At 52.8% G+C, this 19,767-nt stretch overlaps 1 protein-coding gene across 1 annotated transcript in view; it reads right to left on the bottom strand.

Annotated features, from left to right (window-relative positions):
• LOC147109011 (uncharacterized) overlaps positions 1–19,767 on the bottom strand; it is a 552,618-nt gene that overhangs the window by 64,299 nt on the left and 468,552 nt on the right. The window contains exons 82-83 of the mRNA XM_086002569.1: positions 11,453–11,741; positions 1,242–1,310 (exon numbers count right to left, since the gene is read on the bottom strand). Coding sequence (XP_085858695.1) covers positions 1,242–1,310; positions 11,453–11,741 — 358 coding nt within the window. The remainder of the gene's footprint in view (positions 1–1,241; positions 1,311–11,452; positions 11,742–19,767) is intronic.

Genomic DNA, 19,767 nt, shown 5'->3' with positions numbered 1-19,767 from the left:
CCATTCAGCCTCCCCCCTTCCCCTCTCACACTCCCCCCCATTCAGCCTCCCCCTCTCCCACACTCCCCCCCCACACAGCCTCCCCCTCTCCCACACTCCCCCCCACACAGCCTCCCCTTTCCCCTCTCCCACACTCCTCCCATCTCAAGCTCACTGATCAATGTCAAGGTGGCACAAAATGGAGGATGAAAGTCTTGGGGCGCCGTGATGCAGGGCAACCCCGACACGTATGCGTCTCTCGTGAGTCTCTCGTGTCCCACCATCCCATTTGTTGGGTGGGGAAAGGGTTTGTTCCCTTCTTTGCCAACCCCACATAGCAGAACCAGAGGTCACAGATAACTGGCAGAAGAACCAGGGGGTAGAGGAGGGGAATTTGTTCCCCCACGAGTTGTGATCTGGAACGTGCTGCCTGAAAGGGCGGTGGAAGCAGATTCAACAGTAACTTTCTAAAGGTAATTGAATAAATACTGGAAGAAAAATTTGCAGGGCTATGGGGAAAGAGCGGGGGAGTGGGACTAATCGGAGAACTCTACAGGCACGATGGGCCGAACGGCCTCCTTCTGTGCTTTGGAATTCTCTACCCCAGAGGGCTGTGGATGCTGAGTCTTTGAGTATATTCAAGGCTGAGATCGATCGATTTTTTGGACTCTAGGGGAATCAAGGGGGTATGGAGATCGGGCGGGAAAGTGGAGTTGAGGTCAATGATCAGCCATGATCTTATTGAATGGCGGAGCAGGCTCGAGGGGCCGAATGGCCGACTCCTGCTCCTATTTCTTATGTTCTTATGTGATTCTAACAGATTTCTTTCCCACACGGACAAGACACTCAAAGCCTGCACCCAGCTCATCTCCAAGGAGCCCCCTGTATCTGCTGGAGAAAGGCCTTAAATAACAAGATGACGGGGCCTCTGCCTAAGGCGGCGGTCACGCGGCGCGTGAATGGGAACATCAACTGAGGTTCTCGGCGAGCGACGGGAGGCCCTGGATCAGGGTCAGCGAGAGGTCGACCGTTAACGTGCATCGTGCATCGGCATGCGTAATGGTCCCGCGACATCACACCGGCGCAAACAAGCGTGCGTGCGACGCGAGTACGGGGAGGGGGAGGGTGATGGAGAGCGGGGCAGTCGAGGGCTGAGGGAGGGGAAGGGGTACGCTGCCGTATGGTAGGGGTGGGTGTCATGGGGTGACGTGGCTGGGGAGGGGAGGGGAGAGGTCGGGACACATGCGTTAGCAGGTGCCTACCAGCTGAAGTTCTCAAAGTGCTTTCTGTCATTTTAACATAGGCTTCAGGACTTTCTGTGATTTGTACATCTGTAAAGAGAAGAGTAGGACATTCAGCATGGCTCAGGCCCAGCTAAAGCCAGGAGCAGCAGCCGCACACTCTCAGCAACACCCCCACAAATCCCACCACGGCACCCGCAGCATCTGAATTTACAACCTGCAATCAACAGCTGGTATCAGTAAAAGTGGACGAGGTTTGAGCACCTGAGGAAAGGTCCGAGAGGAGTTTTGCAATTGTTTTCCCTGACTCAATTAGCCGCGGGTTTTTAAATCACCTCACCCACGGGTGCTGGTGGTTGGGGAGGTGGCATCAATCATAGAAGGCAGAAAGAACTTGCATTTCTCCAGCGCCTTTCACCACCTCAGGACGTCTCAAAGCGCTTTACTGCCAATCAAGTATTTTTGAAGTGTAGTCACTGTTGAAATTTAGGAAACGTGGCAGCTAATTTGCACACAGCAAGCTCCCACAAACAGCAATGTGATAATGACCAGATAATCCGTTTCAGTGATGTAAGTTGAGGGATTAAATATTGTCCAGGACACCGGGGAGAACTCCCCTGCTCTTCTGTAGTGCCATGGGATCTTTTACGTCCACCTGAGAGCGCAGACGGGGCCTCGGTTTAACATCTCATCCGAAAGATGGCACCTCCGACAGTGCAGCACTCCCTCAGTACTGCACTGGGAGTGTCAGCCTGGATTATGGGGCTCAAATCTCTGGAGTGGGACTTGAACCCACAAACTTCTGACTCAGAGGCGAGAGTGACACCTACTGAGCCATGGCTGACACCTGTCGTGATGCTAAAGGTGTCACAATTGAGTGGGCCAGGCTCCTGCTGTCCATCATTGGTGGATGCTTATTTTGTGCAATCCACCTCTTGTGCGATATTCTTAATTCAGTCCCTCGACACTGCGGTGAGCAAACCCAGAGGGAAATCATACGGCCATTTAAAAAAATCTTTTCTTCAATTTCTTTGATCACTTCTCGGCAGAAAAATATTGGAGATGGGGGAAAAGGCTGTTTAACCGGGCGGGGCCGTCAGTCATGTGACAAAACCTCCAGGAATACTTCGAGTTGGCAAGTCCGGTCACATGATCAAATGTCACAGGATCAAAACTCCAGGAGTCCGGAGTTGGGAACCCGAGTTCAGTCCCTCCTGAAGGGACAGTCTAGGTGTGATGAGGGGAGGCGGGGAAGAAGAAGCACGATTCACGAAGCAGATGACACCATTGAGGTCAGGGTGTTTTTCCAACATCTGTCGTTGCCTTGTCTGCTGCATCTAACTGTCCTGGAAGTTGGAGGGATCAGAGAGGTGGTGAATAAGGAGTGCTGAGATCAGAGAGACTGCCAGCTGGCTCACACACATCCCTTATCTCAGCATTCAGCAAGCCCATCTCTCAATTATAGTTATTTCCATTTATTCCACATCAAAAGCTTTCCCTTCCAATATTAATTTCTCCCTCCCAATCTGATGTAATTTTGCTTGGGAATGTGGTCAAGGCTCCCCTCATTCAAAGAGGATTAGCACGGAGAGAACAAGGGACAGCGGGACCGAGAGAAAGAGATAGCGAGACGGGGGGACAGAGAGAGAGAGACGGGGGGACAGAGAGAGAGAGAGAGAGCGAGGGACAGCGGGTCAGAGAGAGAGAGAGAGAGAGAGAGCGAGACGGGGGGGACTGAGAGAGAGAGAGAGAGAGAGAGAGAGAGAGAGAGAGAGAGAGAGAGAGAGAGAGAGAGAGACGGGGGGACAGAGAGAGAGAGAGAGAGCAAGGGACAGCGGGTCAGAGAGAGAGAGAGAGCGAGCGAGACGGGGGGGACTGAGAGAGAGAGAGAGAGAGAGACGGGGGACAGAGAGAGAGAGAGAGAGAGAGAGAGAGCGCGAGGGACAGCGGGTCAGAGAGAGAGAGAGAGAGAGCGCGAGACGGGGGGACTGAGAGAGAGAGAGAGAGAGAGAGCGCGAGACGGGGGGACTGAGGAGAGAGAGAGAGAGAGAGAGAGACGGGGGACAGAGAGAGCGAGACGGGGGGACTGAGAGAGAGAGAGAGAGAGAGAGGAGAGAGAGAGAGACGGGGGGACAGAGAGAGAGAGGGGGGGGACAGAGAGAGAGAGAGCAAGGGACAGCGGGTCAGAGAGAGAGAACATTGGAACAAAATAACCAAAAGCCAAAGCAGATTAGAATGTTACCGGGCCCTAAAAAGAGAATATAAACTGGCAGACTATCTCTTGACCATCAGAGACACAAAACAGAGACAGACCCTCAACCAGGTACAGACTAAGCAACCACCAACTGGCAATTGAAAAAGGAAGATACAAGAAATCCTGGCAGCCTAGAGAGAATAGAATATGTGATCAATGTCTGGCCGGCGAGGTTGAGACAGAGATGCATTTCCTCCTAAAATGCGAAAAATTCAACACATCAAGAAACATATTATTTGACAAGCTCAGCCAAACAACCCCAGATTTCAAGGAATTGGATGACCCTGTCAAAATTAAGATTAGTCCTGGGAGAAGGAGACAGACCATACCTTGGTGCCAAATATGTAACAACATGTCACAACCTGAGGACTGTTTAAAATTAATACTGAATGTACCCACTGATGTACAAAGACTGTTTAAATTAATATTGTTTAAAGTAATATTGTATGTACCCAACGAAGGTCAGAATTGTTTGACACCAACAGAATGTTGGAAAACTGTACTTTTTGTTATGTAAGCTTTGGCAATATGGTTCCCTGTAAACTTTCATGCCAATAAAGCATTTGAATTGAATTGAATTGAGAGCGAGACGGGGGGACTGAGAGAGAGAGAGAGAGACGGGGGACAGAGAGAGAGCGAGGGACAGCGGGGTCAGAGAGAGAGAGAGGAGAGCGAGACGGGGGGACTGAGAGAGAGAGAGAGAGAGAGAGAGAGAGAGAGAGAGAGAGAGAGAGACGGATGGGGGGACAGAGAGAGAGCGAGGGACAGCGGGTCAGGGAGAGAGCGAGCGAGACGGGGGGACAGAGAGAGAGAGAGAGAGAGAGAGAGAGACTCAGAGAGCGAGATGCTAGCCACACTCAGAGACTGCACTTTCACCAAGGACGGTGTCATGAGGTTGCAGTACTGTTCAGCTCAGAGACCGTCCACTTTTTAAAAAGACAGGCCTTCCCAGCACCTCACTCAGTCTCGGTACGTTAGTGCAATGGATCTGTTACTGGGCCAGTAATCCAGAGAACGAGAGTTCAAATCCCACCGTGGGCAGTTTGAGAATTTGAATTCAGATCAAAAAATGTGGAAATAAAAATTTGGTGTCAGTAAAAGTGACCATGAAACTGTCGGATTGTCGTAAAAACCCAACTAGTTCACTAACGTCCCTTAGGGAAGGAAATCTGCCGTCCTTACCCGGTCTGGCCTATAGGTGACTCCAGTCCCGCACCAACCTGATTGACTCTTAACTGCCCTCTGAAGTGGCCGAGCGTGACACTCAGTTTGTATCAAACCATTACCAGCGGTTCAAGGCCCACCACCTTCTCAGGGCAACTGGGGATGGGCAATAAATGCCGGCCTTGCCAGCGACACCCACATCCCCAGAGTGAATATTTGGAAAGTCAATGGCAGTGTGGTACTGAGCCACGCAGCACCGCAGGTTTGATGAACGGCCTGTGCTGGGTTAGCTGACCCCAGGTGCTGTGGCGTTGGGGGTGGGGCTACTTGCCTCAGTGACCCTGGACTAGGGGGACTGTGTCCTGATCAATATCCAGTGACTTCTGCTGGTAAGTTGCGAGCAGGGAGATCGGAGGATTGGACAAGGCTGTGGAGCCTCAAGCGGTTGAATAGCCAGTGACTCTCACTGTCTGGGGCCACATGAGTGAGGTGATGCACACGTGGAACCAGACATCAGCCTATACGGGGAGAAGGGGTTAACATCACGGGGTGAGTAGAAATACTGGAAGGGTGGAGAAACGTCAGGGGCAGGGATCTCAGTGCGAGTTTTTCTGGCGTGTTTTGTAAAAGAGAGACAGAGTGAGGAGAACAACCGTGAACCCTGATGTTTTACTTTAGTTCACCAAGGATTTTATCCCTGTCCTCCTCCCTGTCCCTTTCCCCTCTCTGTCCCTCTCCCTCCATCCCCCACCTCTTTCCCTCCATCCCTCTCCATCTCTTTCTGCGTCTCCGCCCCTCTCTCTCAGTTCAGTTCAGTTCAGTTCAAATGCTTTATTGGCATGAAAGTTTACAGAGAACCATATTGCCAAAGCTTACATAGCAAAAAGGTACAGTTTTCCAACATTCTGTAGGTGTCAATCGATTTGACATTTGTTGGGTATATACAATATTACTTTTAAACAATATTAATTTTAAACAGTCTTTCTACTTCATTTGGTACGTTCAATATTAATTTTAAACAGTCTTACTTTTAAACAGTCCTCAGGTTGTGACATGTTGTTACATATTTAGCCCCAAGGTATGGTCTGTCTCCTTCTCCTAGGACTAATCTCAATTTTGACAGATCATCCAATTCCTTGAAATCTGGGGTTGTTTGGCTTAGCTTGTTGAATAATATGTTTCTTGATGTGTTGAATTTTTCGCATTTTAGGAGGAAATGCATTTCTGTTTCAACCTCGCCAGCCAGACATTGATCGCATATTCTATTCTCTCTAGGCTGCCAGGATTTCTTGTATCTGCCTTTTTCAATTTCCAGTTGGTGGTCGCTTAGTCTGTACCTGGTGAGGGTCTGTCTCTGTTTTGTGTCTCTGATGGTCGTGAGGTAGTCTGCCAGTTTATATTCTCTTTTTAGGGCCCGGTAACATTCTAATCTGCTTTGGCTTTCGGTTATTTTGTTCCAATGTTCCAGGTAGGTTTCTTTGCATTTTTTAATGATTTGGTTCACTCGGATTGGTGTTTGGACGGCTGTGTTGGTCTGGGGCTGGTCAGGGTCCGGCTGAGTACTTAGTTTCAGTAGCAGCTGACTCAGGGGACTCTTTTCTGGGTTTAGCTCTTGGGTCTGAAAGGCTTTGAAATGAAGGGTGTCTGGGGAGCTAGATTTGAGGTGATTTAGGAAGTTTAGTGCTCGTTTTTGGATGTTTATTATCAGTGGGTATCTGCCCAGTTCGGCTCTGCATGCATTTGTTGGCGTTTTTCTTTGGGTGCGAAGGATGCTTCGGCAGAATTCTGCATGTAGGGCTTCTATTGTGTGTTTTTCCCATTTAGTGTAGCTTTGGTGATTTAGCGGGCCCCATACTTCACTACCGTACAGTGCAATGGGCAGGATTATGCTGTCAAAAATTTTGAGCCAGATTTTGATTGGGATTTGGATGTTGTAGAATTTTCTTTTTATTGCATATAGGGCTCTTCGGGCTTTTTCTTTTAGTGCATTCACTGCTATGTTGAAGCTCCCTGATGCTGTAATAGTTAGACCAAGGTAGGTGTAGCTCATAGTGTGTCCTATAGTGGTATCACTGAGGGTAAACTGGTATTTGTTTTCCTGACATCTGGGTCTTTTCTGAAAAATCATGATGTTGGTTTTCTTTAGATTTACTGTTAGAGCCCAATTTTGGCAGTATTTGTCGAGTAGGTCTAGTTGTTGCTGCAATCCCTGTTCTGTGGGAGACAGCAGAACCAGGTCGTCCGCACTCTCTCTCTCTCTCCCTCCCCCTCTCTCTCTGTCTGTCTCCGTCTCTTACTGTCTCCGTCCCCCTCTCTCTCTCTCCCCCCGTCTCCATCCCTTTCTCTCGCTCTCTCTGTCTCTGTCTGTCTCCTTCCCCCTCCCTTTCTCTGTCTCCGTCCCTCTCTGTCTCTATCTCTGTCCCTCTCGCTGTCTGTCGCCGTACCTCTCTCGCTCCGTCCCCCTCTCTCTCTGTGACTGCATCCCTCTCCGTCCCCCCTCTCTCCGTCCCCCCTCTCTCTGTCCCCCCACACTCATACTCTCTCTCCGTTCCCGTCTCTCCCAGTGTCTCTCTCTCTCTCCCCGTGTCTCCGTCTCTCTCTCTCTCCCCGTGTCTCCGTCTCTCTCTCTCCCCGTGACTCCATCTCTCTCTCTCCCCGTGTCTCCGTCTCTCCCCGTGTCTCCGTCTCTCTCTCGCCCCGTGTCTCCGTCTCTCTCTCCCCGTGTCTCCGTCTCTCTCTCTCCCCGTGTCTCCGTCTCTCTCTCCCCGTGTCTCCGTCTCTCTCTCTCCCCGTGTCTCCGTCTCTCTCTCTCCCCGTGTCTCCGTCTCTCTCTCCCCGTCTCTCTCTCTCCCCGTGTCTCCGTCTCTGTGTCTCCGTCTCTCTCTCTCTCTCTCTCTTTCTCTGTGTCTCTGTCTCTCTCTCTCTCTCTCTGTCGCCGTCTCTCCGTCTCTCTCTCTCTCCGTGTCTCCGTCTCTCTCCGTGTCTCCGTCTCTCTCTCTCTCCGTGTCTCCGTCTCTCTCTCTCTCCGTGTCTCCGTCTCTCTCTCTCTCCGTGTCTCCGTCTCTCTCTCTCTCCGTGTCTCCGTCTCTCTCTCTCTCCGTGTCTCCGTCTCTCTCCGTGTCTCCGTCTCTCTCTCTCCGTGTCTCCGTCTCTCTCTCTCTCTCCGTGTCTCCGTCTCTCTCTCTCTCCGTGTCTCCGTCTCTCTCTCGCCCCGTGTCTCCGTCTCTCTCTCCGTGTCTCCGTCTCTCTCTCTCTCCGTGTCTCCGTCTCTCTCCGTGTCTCCGTCTCTCTCTCTCTCCGTGTCTCCGTCTCTCTCTCGCCCCGTGTCTCTGTCTCTCTCTCCGTGTCTCCGTCTCTCTCCGTGTCTCCGTCTCTCTCTCTCCCCGTGTCTCCGTCTCTCTCTCTCCCCGTGTCTCCGTCTCTCTCTCCCCGTGTCTCCGTCTCTCTCTCCCCGTGTCTCCGTCTCTCTCTCCCCGTGTCTCCGTCTCTCTCTCCCCGTGTCTCCGTCTCTCTCTCCCCGTGTCTCCGTCTCTGTGTCTCCGTCTCTCTCTCTCTCTCTCTTTCTGTGTCTCTGTCTCTCTCTCTCTCTGTCGCCGTCTCTCCGTCTCCGTCTCTCTCCGTGTCTCCGTCTCTCTCTCTGTGTCTCCGTCTCTCTCTCTCTCCGTGTCTCCGTCTCTCCGTGTCTCCGTCTCTCTCTCTCTCCGTGTCTCCGTCTCTCTCTCTCTCCCCGTGTCTCCGTCTCTCTCTCTCTCCGTGTCTCCGTCTCTCCGTGTCTCCGTCTCTCTCTCTTTCCGTGTCTCCGTCTCTCTCTCTCTCCGTGTCTCCGTCTCTCTCTCTCTCCGTGTCTCCGTCTCTCTCTCTCTCCGTGTCTCCGTCTCTCTCTCGCCCCGTGTCTCTGTCTCTCTCTCCGTGTCTCCGTCTCTCTCTCTCTCCGTGTCTCCGTCTCTCTCTCTCTCCGTGTCTCCGTCTCTCTCTCTCTCCGTGTCTCCGTCTCTCTCTCTCTCCGTGTCTCCGTCTCTCTCTCTCTCCGTGTCTCCGTCTCTCTCTCTCTCCGTGTCTCCGTCTCTCTCTCTCTCCGTGTCTCCGTCTCTCTCTCTCTCCGTGTCTCCGTCTCTCTCTCTTTCCGTGTCTCCGTCTCTCTCTCCGTGTCTCCGTCTCTCTCTCTCTCCGTGTCTCCGTCTCTCTCTCTCTCCGTGTCTCCGTCTCTCTCTCTCTCCGTGTCTCCGTCTCTCTCTCGCCCCGTGTCTCTGTCTCTCTCTCCGTGTCTCCGTCTCTCTCCGTGTCTCCGTCTCTCTCCGTGTCTCCGTCTCTCTCTCTCTCCGTGTCTCCGTCTCTCTCCGTCTCTCTCTCTCCCCGTGTCTCCGTCTCTCTCTCTCCCCGTGTCTCCGTCTCTCTCTCTCCCCGTGTCTCCGTCTCTCTCTCGCCCCGTGTCTCCGTCTCTCTCTCGCCCCGTCTCTCCGTCTCTCCCTCTCCCCGTGTCTCCGTCTCTCTCTCTCCCCGTGTCTCCGTCTCTCTCTCTCCCCGTGTCTCCGTCTCTCTCTCTCCCCGTGTCTCCGTCTCTCTCTCTCCCCGTGTCTCCGTCTCTCTCTCTCCCCGTGTCTCCGTCTCTCTCTCTCCCCGTGTCTCCGTCTCTCTCTCTCTCCCCGTGTCTCCGTCTCTCTCTCTCCCCGTGTCTCCGTCTCTCTCTCCCCGTGTCTCCGTCTCTCTCTCCGTGTCTCCGTCTCTCTCTCCCCGTGTCTCCGTCTCTCTCTCCCTGTGTCTCAGTCTCTCTCTCTCCCAGTGTCTCCGTCTCTCTCTCTCTCCCCCAGTGGCTCCGTCTCTCTCTCTCCCCGTGTCTTCGTCTCTGTGTCTCCGTCTCTCTCTCTCTCTCTTTCTCTGTGTCTCCATCTCTCTCTCTGTGTCTCCATCTCTCTCTCTGTCGCCGTCTCTCTCTCTCTCTCTGTCGCCGTCTCTCTCTCTCTCTCTCTGTGTCTCCGTCTCTCTCTCTCTCTCTCTCTCTCTCTCTCTCTCTGTGTCTCCGTCTCCCTCTCTCTCTGTGTCTCCGTCTCTCTCTCTCTCTCTCCGTCTCTGTGTCTCCGTCTCTCTCTCTCTCTCTGTGTCTCCGTCTCTCTCTCTCTGTCTCCGTCTCTCTCTGTGTCTCAGTCTCTCTCTCTCTCTCTCTCACTCTGTCTCCCTGTTCCTCTCTCTCTCTCTCTCTCACTCTGTGTCTCCATTCCTCTCTCTGTCACTAATCCCACTCTGAACTAAAGCTCTAGTGCCCAACACTAACACCAATGCCAACAGTGACATCTACTGACTCCGGGTCAATGCTGCACACAAGCACAAAGGAAAGCTGCTTTACTGATTCCAGGGTGTCGATATCAACCCCCCCACAACGCGGTCAGGGGTGAAAAATGAAAAAGTGAAATGCAACTCCATCCCGCTGCGTGCGCGCCTGTTGCCGTTTTCATGCCAGCGTAGGCGGGACACCTCATTATAATATTTAAATCAGGCGCCCCCAGTGCAGTCGGGAGCCTGATTTAAAGTTAGTGCTGGCAGCCGGGACCCCCAGGGCTCGGGAAACCCGGCAGCTGAAGGGAGACGGGTGCTGCTGGATCCAGCGGGTTAGTGCCTCTTACAGCACCGCTTGTGGGCCTGGAGCAGGAGCGCTCCCTACCCTGGCCCCTTGATCAAACCTTCCGCCAATCGCAGCCTCTCCCCGCTGCCACGATTGGTCGACACCCCCACCAAACACACAAACCCCCCCTCCCCCCGGCAATGTTTCCCAGTTGCCAGGGACCGTCCCCAGGGGCCCCCGGCTGCGATCTTCTACCGCAGGCGTTCCCGCCCACCAGCCGGACAGCCTCTCAATCCCGGTTGGCTGCCGGGCAGGAAATGGAGTAAGAAAATGATAATCGGGTCCTGCCGTTAAATTCGGCGGGACCTCCACATTCCCGGGGCTTCCCCCCCGCAAACACACTCCCTCCCCATAAAATCAGGGCCCAGAGGTTTCTTTAGGCTCTGTTACCTGCGATAGAATGGCTGGGAGGGGTGAGGTTGCCGCGCATCAATCAGGAACGCCGCTCCCAAAGTACGAACACAGCCACACTCCAATGTTCCTTTCTTTTCGTTGCGCGGCCCCCTTAAGGCGATGCGCGGCCCATTCAAAATACCGTGCGTGCACGGTTTGTGGCGTTGAAAAGCCGGTGAGCCAGCTGTGCGGGAGGTCCCGAGAGCTACAGCTTAAAGGGAACATTGCCCGGCTCAATGACGAGGCACCTTCTCACGGGAGAGAGCGGAGACATGAACACACGACCCCGACTGAGGGATCGTTCCCTCCATCCGTCCTCCTCCCCCCCACCAACCCCCCACCCTAAACAATCATTTGGAAAAGAATCATGTTAAATATTCTGCTGTTGGGTTGTGGGGGGATAGCCAATTGTACGACTCCCTGGTGAACTTTCTTTGACCGCAGAGCAAATCCAGAGTGGAGTGTCCTTTCACTGGGGGGGGGGGGGGGTGGGTGGAGAGGTTCATCTCTCAGCTCCAGTAGTTCAGATGGATTTTAATCCCACGGTGTTATTGGAAGAAGAGCAGGGGAGTTCTCCCGGTTACCTGGAGCCAACATTCTTCCCTCAACCAACACCATCCCATTAAAAATACTCAGATCATCTGGTCATTTATCTCACTGCTGTTTGTGGGATCTTTCAAAATGGCTGCCGCGTTTTCCTACATTACAATGGTGACTATACTTCATGGGTTGTGAAGTGCTTTGGGACGTGCTGAGGTCTGTGCACAGCGGGCCAGGCAGGGAAGATTGCTCATCAATCTGTACCTGATAAAGTGTTGAAGTACAAGCTGTCCTCCTCGTCCTCGTGCGAAGAGGAACCTCCCACATCCACCGTGTGATCCCACTCCAGCGGGATGGAGTCCACGCTGACCGGGGTTTCGCGGCCTGACCTCTCGTGCTGTTGCGTCGCCCCCGGCGGGGTGAGATGATCAAGGGACACCTGAGCGGACAACTCGGAGCCGCCAGCCTTCTCCTGCCAGCTCATGTTCTGCAACTCGCTCCCATCTTCCGTGTCGACCTCCCGGTCAGACAGATCCTTATCCTCATCAAACACCTGGAGTGCAGCCAAGGACACAAGACGTTAGCCATCAACCAGAGCCTAGTCACCATTTACAGGAAGCTACAGAACAAAGGGGCATCTGGTACATCCAACCTGTGCCTTCACCCATGTACACTCACCCCCATCATAGACCCTACCCACCCATTCAATCTCCTCCCACAGCCCTTGTACACTCTCTCCCATCATAGACCCTACCCACCCATTCAATCTCCTCCCACAGCCCATGTACACTCTCCCCTATCACAGACTCTACCCAACCATTCAATCTCCTCCCACAGCCCATGTACACTCTCTCCCATCATAGACCCTACCCACCCATTCAATCACCTCCCACAGCCCATGTACACTCTCTCCCATCACAGACTCTACTCACCCATTCAATCTCCTCCCACAGCCCATGTACACTCTCCCCTATAACGGACCCTACCCACCCATTCAATCTCCTCCCACAGCCAATGGACACTCTCCCCTATCACAGACTCTACCCACCCATTCAATCTCCTCCCACAGCCGATGTACACTCTCCCCTATCACAGACTCTACCCACCCATTCAATCTCCTCCCACAGCCCATGTACTCTCTCTCCCATCATAGACCCTACCCACCCATTCAATCACCTCCCACAGCCCATGTACACTCTCTCCCATCACAGACTCTACTCACCCATTCAATCTCCTCCCACAGCCCATGTACACTCTCCCCTATAACGGACCCTACCCAATACAATACAATACAATACAAATCGCTTTATTGGCATGATAAGGTACATCTGATGTTGCCAAAGCATCAAAATACATTTATGGTTGAACACATAAACGCGGTTCCATTCATACAGTGTATAAACAGGTATATCCCTGAGTTTATAAATATATTTTCGCCTTGTTTATATATACTCGTCTTAGTTTACTGGTTGTCCCTCTGTTCATGGCAAGCTGTAACATAGTGTGCCGCCAGTGTTACACAGCTTCTCTCCTCCCCCAGTAGGAATGGGAGTTTTTGGTTGTCAGTCAGATTTCTGAATTCAGGGCATATTTGTGAGAATTTTTGATAGAAATTCTCTCTGATGCCCTGATATTTTCCACAGGCTGCCCATTCAATCTCCTCCCACAGCCCATGGACACTCTCCCCTATCACAGACTCTACCCACCCATTCAATCTCCTCCCACAGCCCATGTACACTCTCTCCCATCATAGACTCTACTCACCCATTCAATCTCCTCCCACAGCCCATGTACACTCTCTCCCATCATAGACTCTACTCACCCATTCAATCTCCTCCCACAGTCCATGTACACTCTCTCCCATCATAGACCCTACCCACCCATTCAATCTCCTCCCACAGCCCTTGTACACTCTCTCCCATCATAGACTCTACTCACCCATTCAATCTCCTCCCACAGTCCATGTACACTCTCTCCCATCATAGACCCGACCCACCCATTCAATCTCCTCCCACAGCCCATGTACACTCTCTCCCATCATAGACTCTACTCACCCATTCAATCTCCTCCCACAGCCCTTGTACACTCTCTCCCATCATAGACTCTACCCACCCATTCAATCTCCTCCCACAGCCCGTGTACACTCTCTCCCATCATAGACCCTACCCACCCATTCAATCTCCTCCCACAGCCTTTGTACACTCTCTCCCATCATAGACTCTACTCACCCATTCAATCTCCTCCCACAGCCCTTGTACACTCTCTCCCATCATAGACTCTACCCACCCATTCAATCTCCTCCCACAGCCCGTGTACACTCTCTCCCATCATAGACTCTACCCACCCATTCAATCTCCTCCCACAGCCCGTGTACACTCTCCCCTATCACAGACTCTACCCACCATTCAATCTCCTCCCACAGCCCATGTACAGTCTCCCCTATCACAGACTCTACCCACCCATTCAATCTCCTCCCACAGCCCATGTACACTCTCCCCTATAACGGACCCTACCCACCCATTCAATCTCCTCCCACAGCCCTTGTACACTCTCTCCCATCATAGACTCTACTCACCCATTCAATCTCCTCCCACAGCCCATGTACACTCTCCCCTATAACGGACCCTACCCACCCATTCAATCTCCTCCCACAGCCCATGTACACTCTCCCCTATCACAGACTCTACCCACCCATTCAATCTCCTCCCACAGCCCATGTACACTCTCTCCCATCATAGACTCTACTCACCCATTCAATCTCCTCCCACAGCCCATGTACACTCTCCCATCATAGACTATACTCACCCATTCAATCTCCTCCCACAGCCCATGGACACTCTCCCATCATAGACTCTACTCACCCATTCAATCTCCTCGCACAGCCCATGTACACTCTCCCCTATCACAGACTCTACCCACCCATTCAATCTCCTCCCACAGCCCATGTACACTCTCCCCTATAACGGACTCTACCCACCCATTCAATCTCCTCCCACAGCCCTTGTACACTCTCTCCCATCATAGACTCTACGCGCCCATTCAATCTCCTCCCACAGCCCTTGTACACTCACTCCCATCATAGACTCTACTCACCCATTCAATCTCCTCCCACAGCCCATGCACACTCTCCCCTATAACGGACCCTACCCACCCATTCAATCTCCTCCCACAGCCCATGTACACTCGCCCCATCATAGACTCTACTCACCCATTCAATCTCCTCCCACAGCCCATGTACACTCTCCCCTATAACGGACCCTACCCACCCATTCATTCTCCTCCCACAGCCCATGTACACTCGCCCCATCATAGACTCTGCTCACCCAATCAATCTCCTCCCACAGCGCATGTACACTCTCCCCTATAACGGACCCTACCCACCCATTCAATCTCCTCCCACAGCCCATGTACACTCTCTCCCATCATAGACTCTACTCACCCATTCAATCTCCTCCCACAGCCCATGTACACTCTCCCATCATAGACTATACTCACCCATTCAATCTCCTCTCACAGCCCATGTACACTCTCCCCTATAACGGACTCTACCCACCCATTCAATCTCCTCCCACAGCCCATGTACACTCTCCCCTATCACAGACTCCACCCACCCAATTAATCACCTCCCACAGCCCATGTACACTATCCACTATCATGGACTCTACCCACCCATTCAATCCCCTCCCACAGCCCATGTACACTCTCCCCTATCACAGACTCTACCCACCCATTTAATCTCCTCCCAAAGCCCATGTACACTCTCCCCTATCACGGACTCTACCCATCCATTCAATCTCCTCCCACAGCCCATGTACACTCTCCCCTATCACGGACTATACCCACCCATTCAATCTCCTCCCACAGCCCATGTACACTCTCCCCTATCATGGACTCTACCCACCCATTTAATCTCCTCCCACAGCCCATGTACACTCTCCCCTATCACAGACTCTACCCACCCATTCAATCTCCTCCCACAGCCCATGTGCACTCTCCCCAATCACGGACTCTACCCACCCATTCAATCTCCTCCCACACCCCATGTACACTCTCTCCCATCATAGACCCTACCCACCCATTTAATCTCATCCCACAGCCCATGTACACTCTCCCCATCATAGACCCTACCCACCCATTCAATCTCCTCCCACAGCCCATGGACATTCTCTCCCATCATAGACCCTACCCACCCATTCAATCTCCTCCCACAGCCCATGTACATTCTCCCCTATCACAGACCCTACCCACCCATTCAATCTCCTCCCACAGCCCATGTACACTCTACCGTATCATGGAAACTACCCCCCCATTTAATCTCCTCCCACAGCCCATGTACACTCTCCCCTATCACTGCCTCTACACACCCATTCAATCTCCTCCCACAGCCCATGTACACTCTCTCCCATCATAGACCCTACCCACCCATTTAATCTCCTCCAACAGCCCATGTACACTCTCCCCTATCACAGGCTCTACCCACCCATTCAATCTACTCCCACAGCCCATGTACACTCTCCCCTATCACAGACTCTACCCACCCATTCAATCTCCTCCCACAGCCCATGTACACTCTCCCCTATCACAGGCCCTACCCACCCATTCAATCTCCTCCCACAGCCCATGTACACTCTCCCCTATCACAGACTCTACCCACCCATTCAATATCCTCCCACAGCCCATGTACACTCTCCCCTATCACAGGCTCTACCCACCCATTCAATCTCCTCCCACAGCCCATGTACACTCTCCCCTATCACAGACTCTACCCACCCATTCAATCTCCTCCCACAGCCCATGTACACTCTCTCCCATCATAGACCCTACCCACCCATACAATCTCCACTCACAGCCCATGGACACTCTCTCCCATCATAGACCCTACCCACCCATTCAATCTCCTCCCACAGCCCATGTACACTCTCCCCTATCACTGCCTCTACACACCCATTCAATCTCCTCCCACAGCCCATGTACACTCTCCCCTATCACTGCCTCTACACACCCATTCAATCTCCTCCCACAGCCCATGTACACTCTCCCCTATCACGGACTCTACCCACCCATTCAATCTCCTCCCACAGCCCATGTACACTCTCCCCTATCACAGACTCTGCACACCCATTCAATCTCCTCCCACAGCCCATGTACACTCTACCCTATCACAGAGTCTACCCACCCATTCAATCTCCTCCCACAGCCCATGTACACTCTCCCCTATCACAGACTCTACCTACCCATTCAATCTCCTCCCACAGCCCATGTACACTCTCCCCTATCACAGACCCTACCCACCCATTCAATCTCCTCCCACAGCCAATGTACACTCTCCCCATCATAGACTCTACCCACCCATTCAATCTCCTCCCACAGCCCATGTACACTCTCCCCTATCACAGACCCTACCCACCCATTCAATCTCCTCCCACAGCCCATGGACACTCTCCCCTATCACAGACTCTACCCACCCATTTAATCACCTCCCACAGCCCATGTACACTCTTACCTATCACACACTCTACCCACCCATTCAATCTCCTCCCGCAGCCCATGTACACTCTCTCCCATCATAGACCCTACTCACCCATTCAATCTCCTCCCACAGCCCATGTACACTCTCCCCTATCACAGACTCTACCCACCCATTCAATCTCCTCCCACAGCCCATGTACACTCTCTCCCATCATAGACTCTACTCACCCATTCAATCTCCTCCCACAGCCCATGTACACTCTCCCATCATAGACTATACTCACCCATTCAATCTCCTCCCACAGCCCATGTACACTCTCCCATCACTCTACTCACCCATTCAATCTCCTCCCACAGCCCATGTACACTCTCCCCTATAACGGACTCTACCCACCCATTCAATCTCCTCCCACAGCCCTTGTACACTCTCTCCCATCATAGACTCTACCCGCCCATTCAATCTCCTCCCACAGCCCTTGTACACTCTCTCCCATCATAGACTCTACTCACCCATTCAATCTCCTCCCACAGCCCATGTACACTCTCCCCTATAACGGACCCTACCCACCCATTCAATCTCCTCCCACAGCCCATGTACACTCTCCCCTATAACGGACTCTACCCACCCATTCAATCTCCTCCCACAGCCCATGTACACTCACCCCATCATAGACTCTACTCACCCATTCAATCTCCTCCCACAGCCCATGTACACTCTCCCCTATAACGGACCCTACCCACCCATTCAATCTCCTCCCACAGCCCATGTACACTCTCCCCTATCACAGACTCTACCCACCCATTCAATCTCCTCCCACAGCCCATGTACACTCTCCCCTAAAACGGACCCTACCCACCCATTCAATCTCCTCCCACAGCCCATGTACACTCTCCCCTATAACGGACTCTACCCACCCATTCAATCTCCTCCCACAGCCCATGCACACTCGCCCCATCATAGACTCTACTCACCCATTCAATCTCCTCCCACAGCCCATGCACACTCTCCCCTATAACGGACCCTACCCACCCATTCAATCTCCTCCCACAGCCCATGTACACTCTTACCGATCACACACTCTACCCACCCATTCAATCTCCTCCCACAGCCCATGTACACTCTCTCCCATCATAGACTCTACTCACCCATTTAATCTCCTCCCACAGCCCATGTACACTCTCCCCTATAACGGACTCTACCCACCCATTCAATCTCCTCCCACAGCCCATGGACACTCGCCCCATCATAGACTCTACTCACCCATTCAATCTCCTCGCACAGCCCATGTACACTCTCCCCTATCACAGACTCTACCCACCCATTCAATCTCCTCCCACAGCCCATGTACACTCTCCCCTATAACGGACTCTACCCACCCATTCAATCTCCTCCCACAGCCCTTGTACACTCTCTCCCATCATAGACTCTACCCGCCCATTCAATCTCCTCCCACAGCCCTTGTACACTCTCTCCCATCATAGACTCTACTCACCCATTCAATCTCCTCCCACAGCCCATGTGCACTCTCCCCTATAACGGACCCTACCCACCCATTCAATCTCCTCCCACAGCCCATGTACACTCTCCCCCATAACGGACTCTACCCACCCATTCAATCTCCTCCCACAGCCCATGTACACCCGCCCCATCATAGACTCTACTCACCCATTCAATCTCCTCCCACAGCCCATGTGCACTCTCCCCTAAAACGGACCCTACCCACCCATTCAATCTCCTCCCACAGCCCATGTACACTCTCCCCTATCACGGACTCTACCCACCCATTCAATCTCCTCCCACAGCCCATGTACACTCTCCCCTATAACGGACCCTACCCACCCATTCAATCTCCTCCCACAGCCCTTGTACACTCTCTCCCATCATAGACTCTACTCACCCATTCAATCTCCTCCCACAGCCCATGTGCACTCTCCCCTATAACGGACCCTACCCACCCATTCAATCTCCTCCCACAGCCCATGTACACTCTCCCCTATAACGGACTCTACCCACCCATTCAATCTCCTCCCACAGCCCATGTACACTCGCCCCATCATAGACTCTACTCACCCATTCAATCTCCTCCCACAGCCCATGTACACTCTCCCCTATAACGGACCCTACCCACCCATTCAATCTCCTCCCACAGCCCATGTACACTCTTACCTATCACACACTCTACCCACCCATTTAATCTCCTCCCACAGCCCATGTACACTCTCCCCGATCACGGACTCTACCCACCCATTTAATCTCCTCCCACAGCCCATGTACACTCTCCCCTATCACAGACTCCACCCACCCAGTTAATCACCTCCCACAGCCCATGTACACTCTCCCCTATCATGGACTCTACCCACCCATTCAATCCCCTCCCACAGCCCATGTACACTCTCCCCTATCACAGACTCTACCCACCCATTTAATCTCCTCCCACAGCCCATGTACACTCTCCCCTATCACGGACTCTACCCACGCATTCAATCTCCTCCCACAGCCCATGTACACTCTCCCCTATCACGGACTATACCCACCCATTCAATCTCCTCCCACAGCCCATGTACACTCTCCCCTATCATGGACTCTACCCACCCATTTAATCTCCTCCCACAGCCCATGTACACTCTCCCCTATCACAGACTCTACCCACCCATTCAATCTCCTCCCACAGCCCATGTACACTCTCCCCTATCACGGACTCTACCCACCCATTCAATCTCCTCCCACACCCCATGGACACTCTCTCCCATCATAGACCCTACCCACCCATTTAATCTCCTCCCACAGCCCATGCACACTCTCCCCATCATAGACCCTACCCACCCATTCAATCTCCTCCCACAGCCCATGTACATTCTCCCCTATCACAGACCCTACCCACCCATTCAATCTCCTCCCACAACCCATGTACACTCTACCGTATCATGGAAACTACCCACCCATTTAATCTCCTCCCACAGCCCATGTACACTCTCCCCTATCACAGGCTGTACCCACCCATTCAATCTACTCCCACAGCCCATGTACACTCTCCCCTATCACAGACTCTACCCACCCATTCAATCACCTCCCACAGCCCATGTACACTCTCCCCTATCACAGGCCCTAC

Source organism: Somniosus microcephalus, chromosome 12 (genome assembly GCF_052327205.1).
Source record: "Somniosus microcephalus isolate GS21.2 chromosome 12, FLI_Smic_1.0, whole genome shotgun sequence".
Lineage (NCBI taxonomy): Eukaryota > Metazoa > Chordata > Chondrichthyes > Squaliformes > Somniosidae > Somniosus > Somniosus microcephalus.
This window is presented reverse-complemented; position numbering and strand designations above follow the sequence as displayed.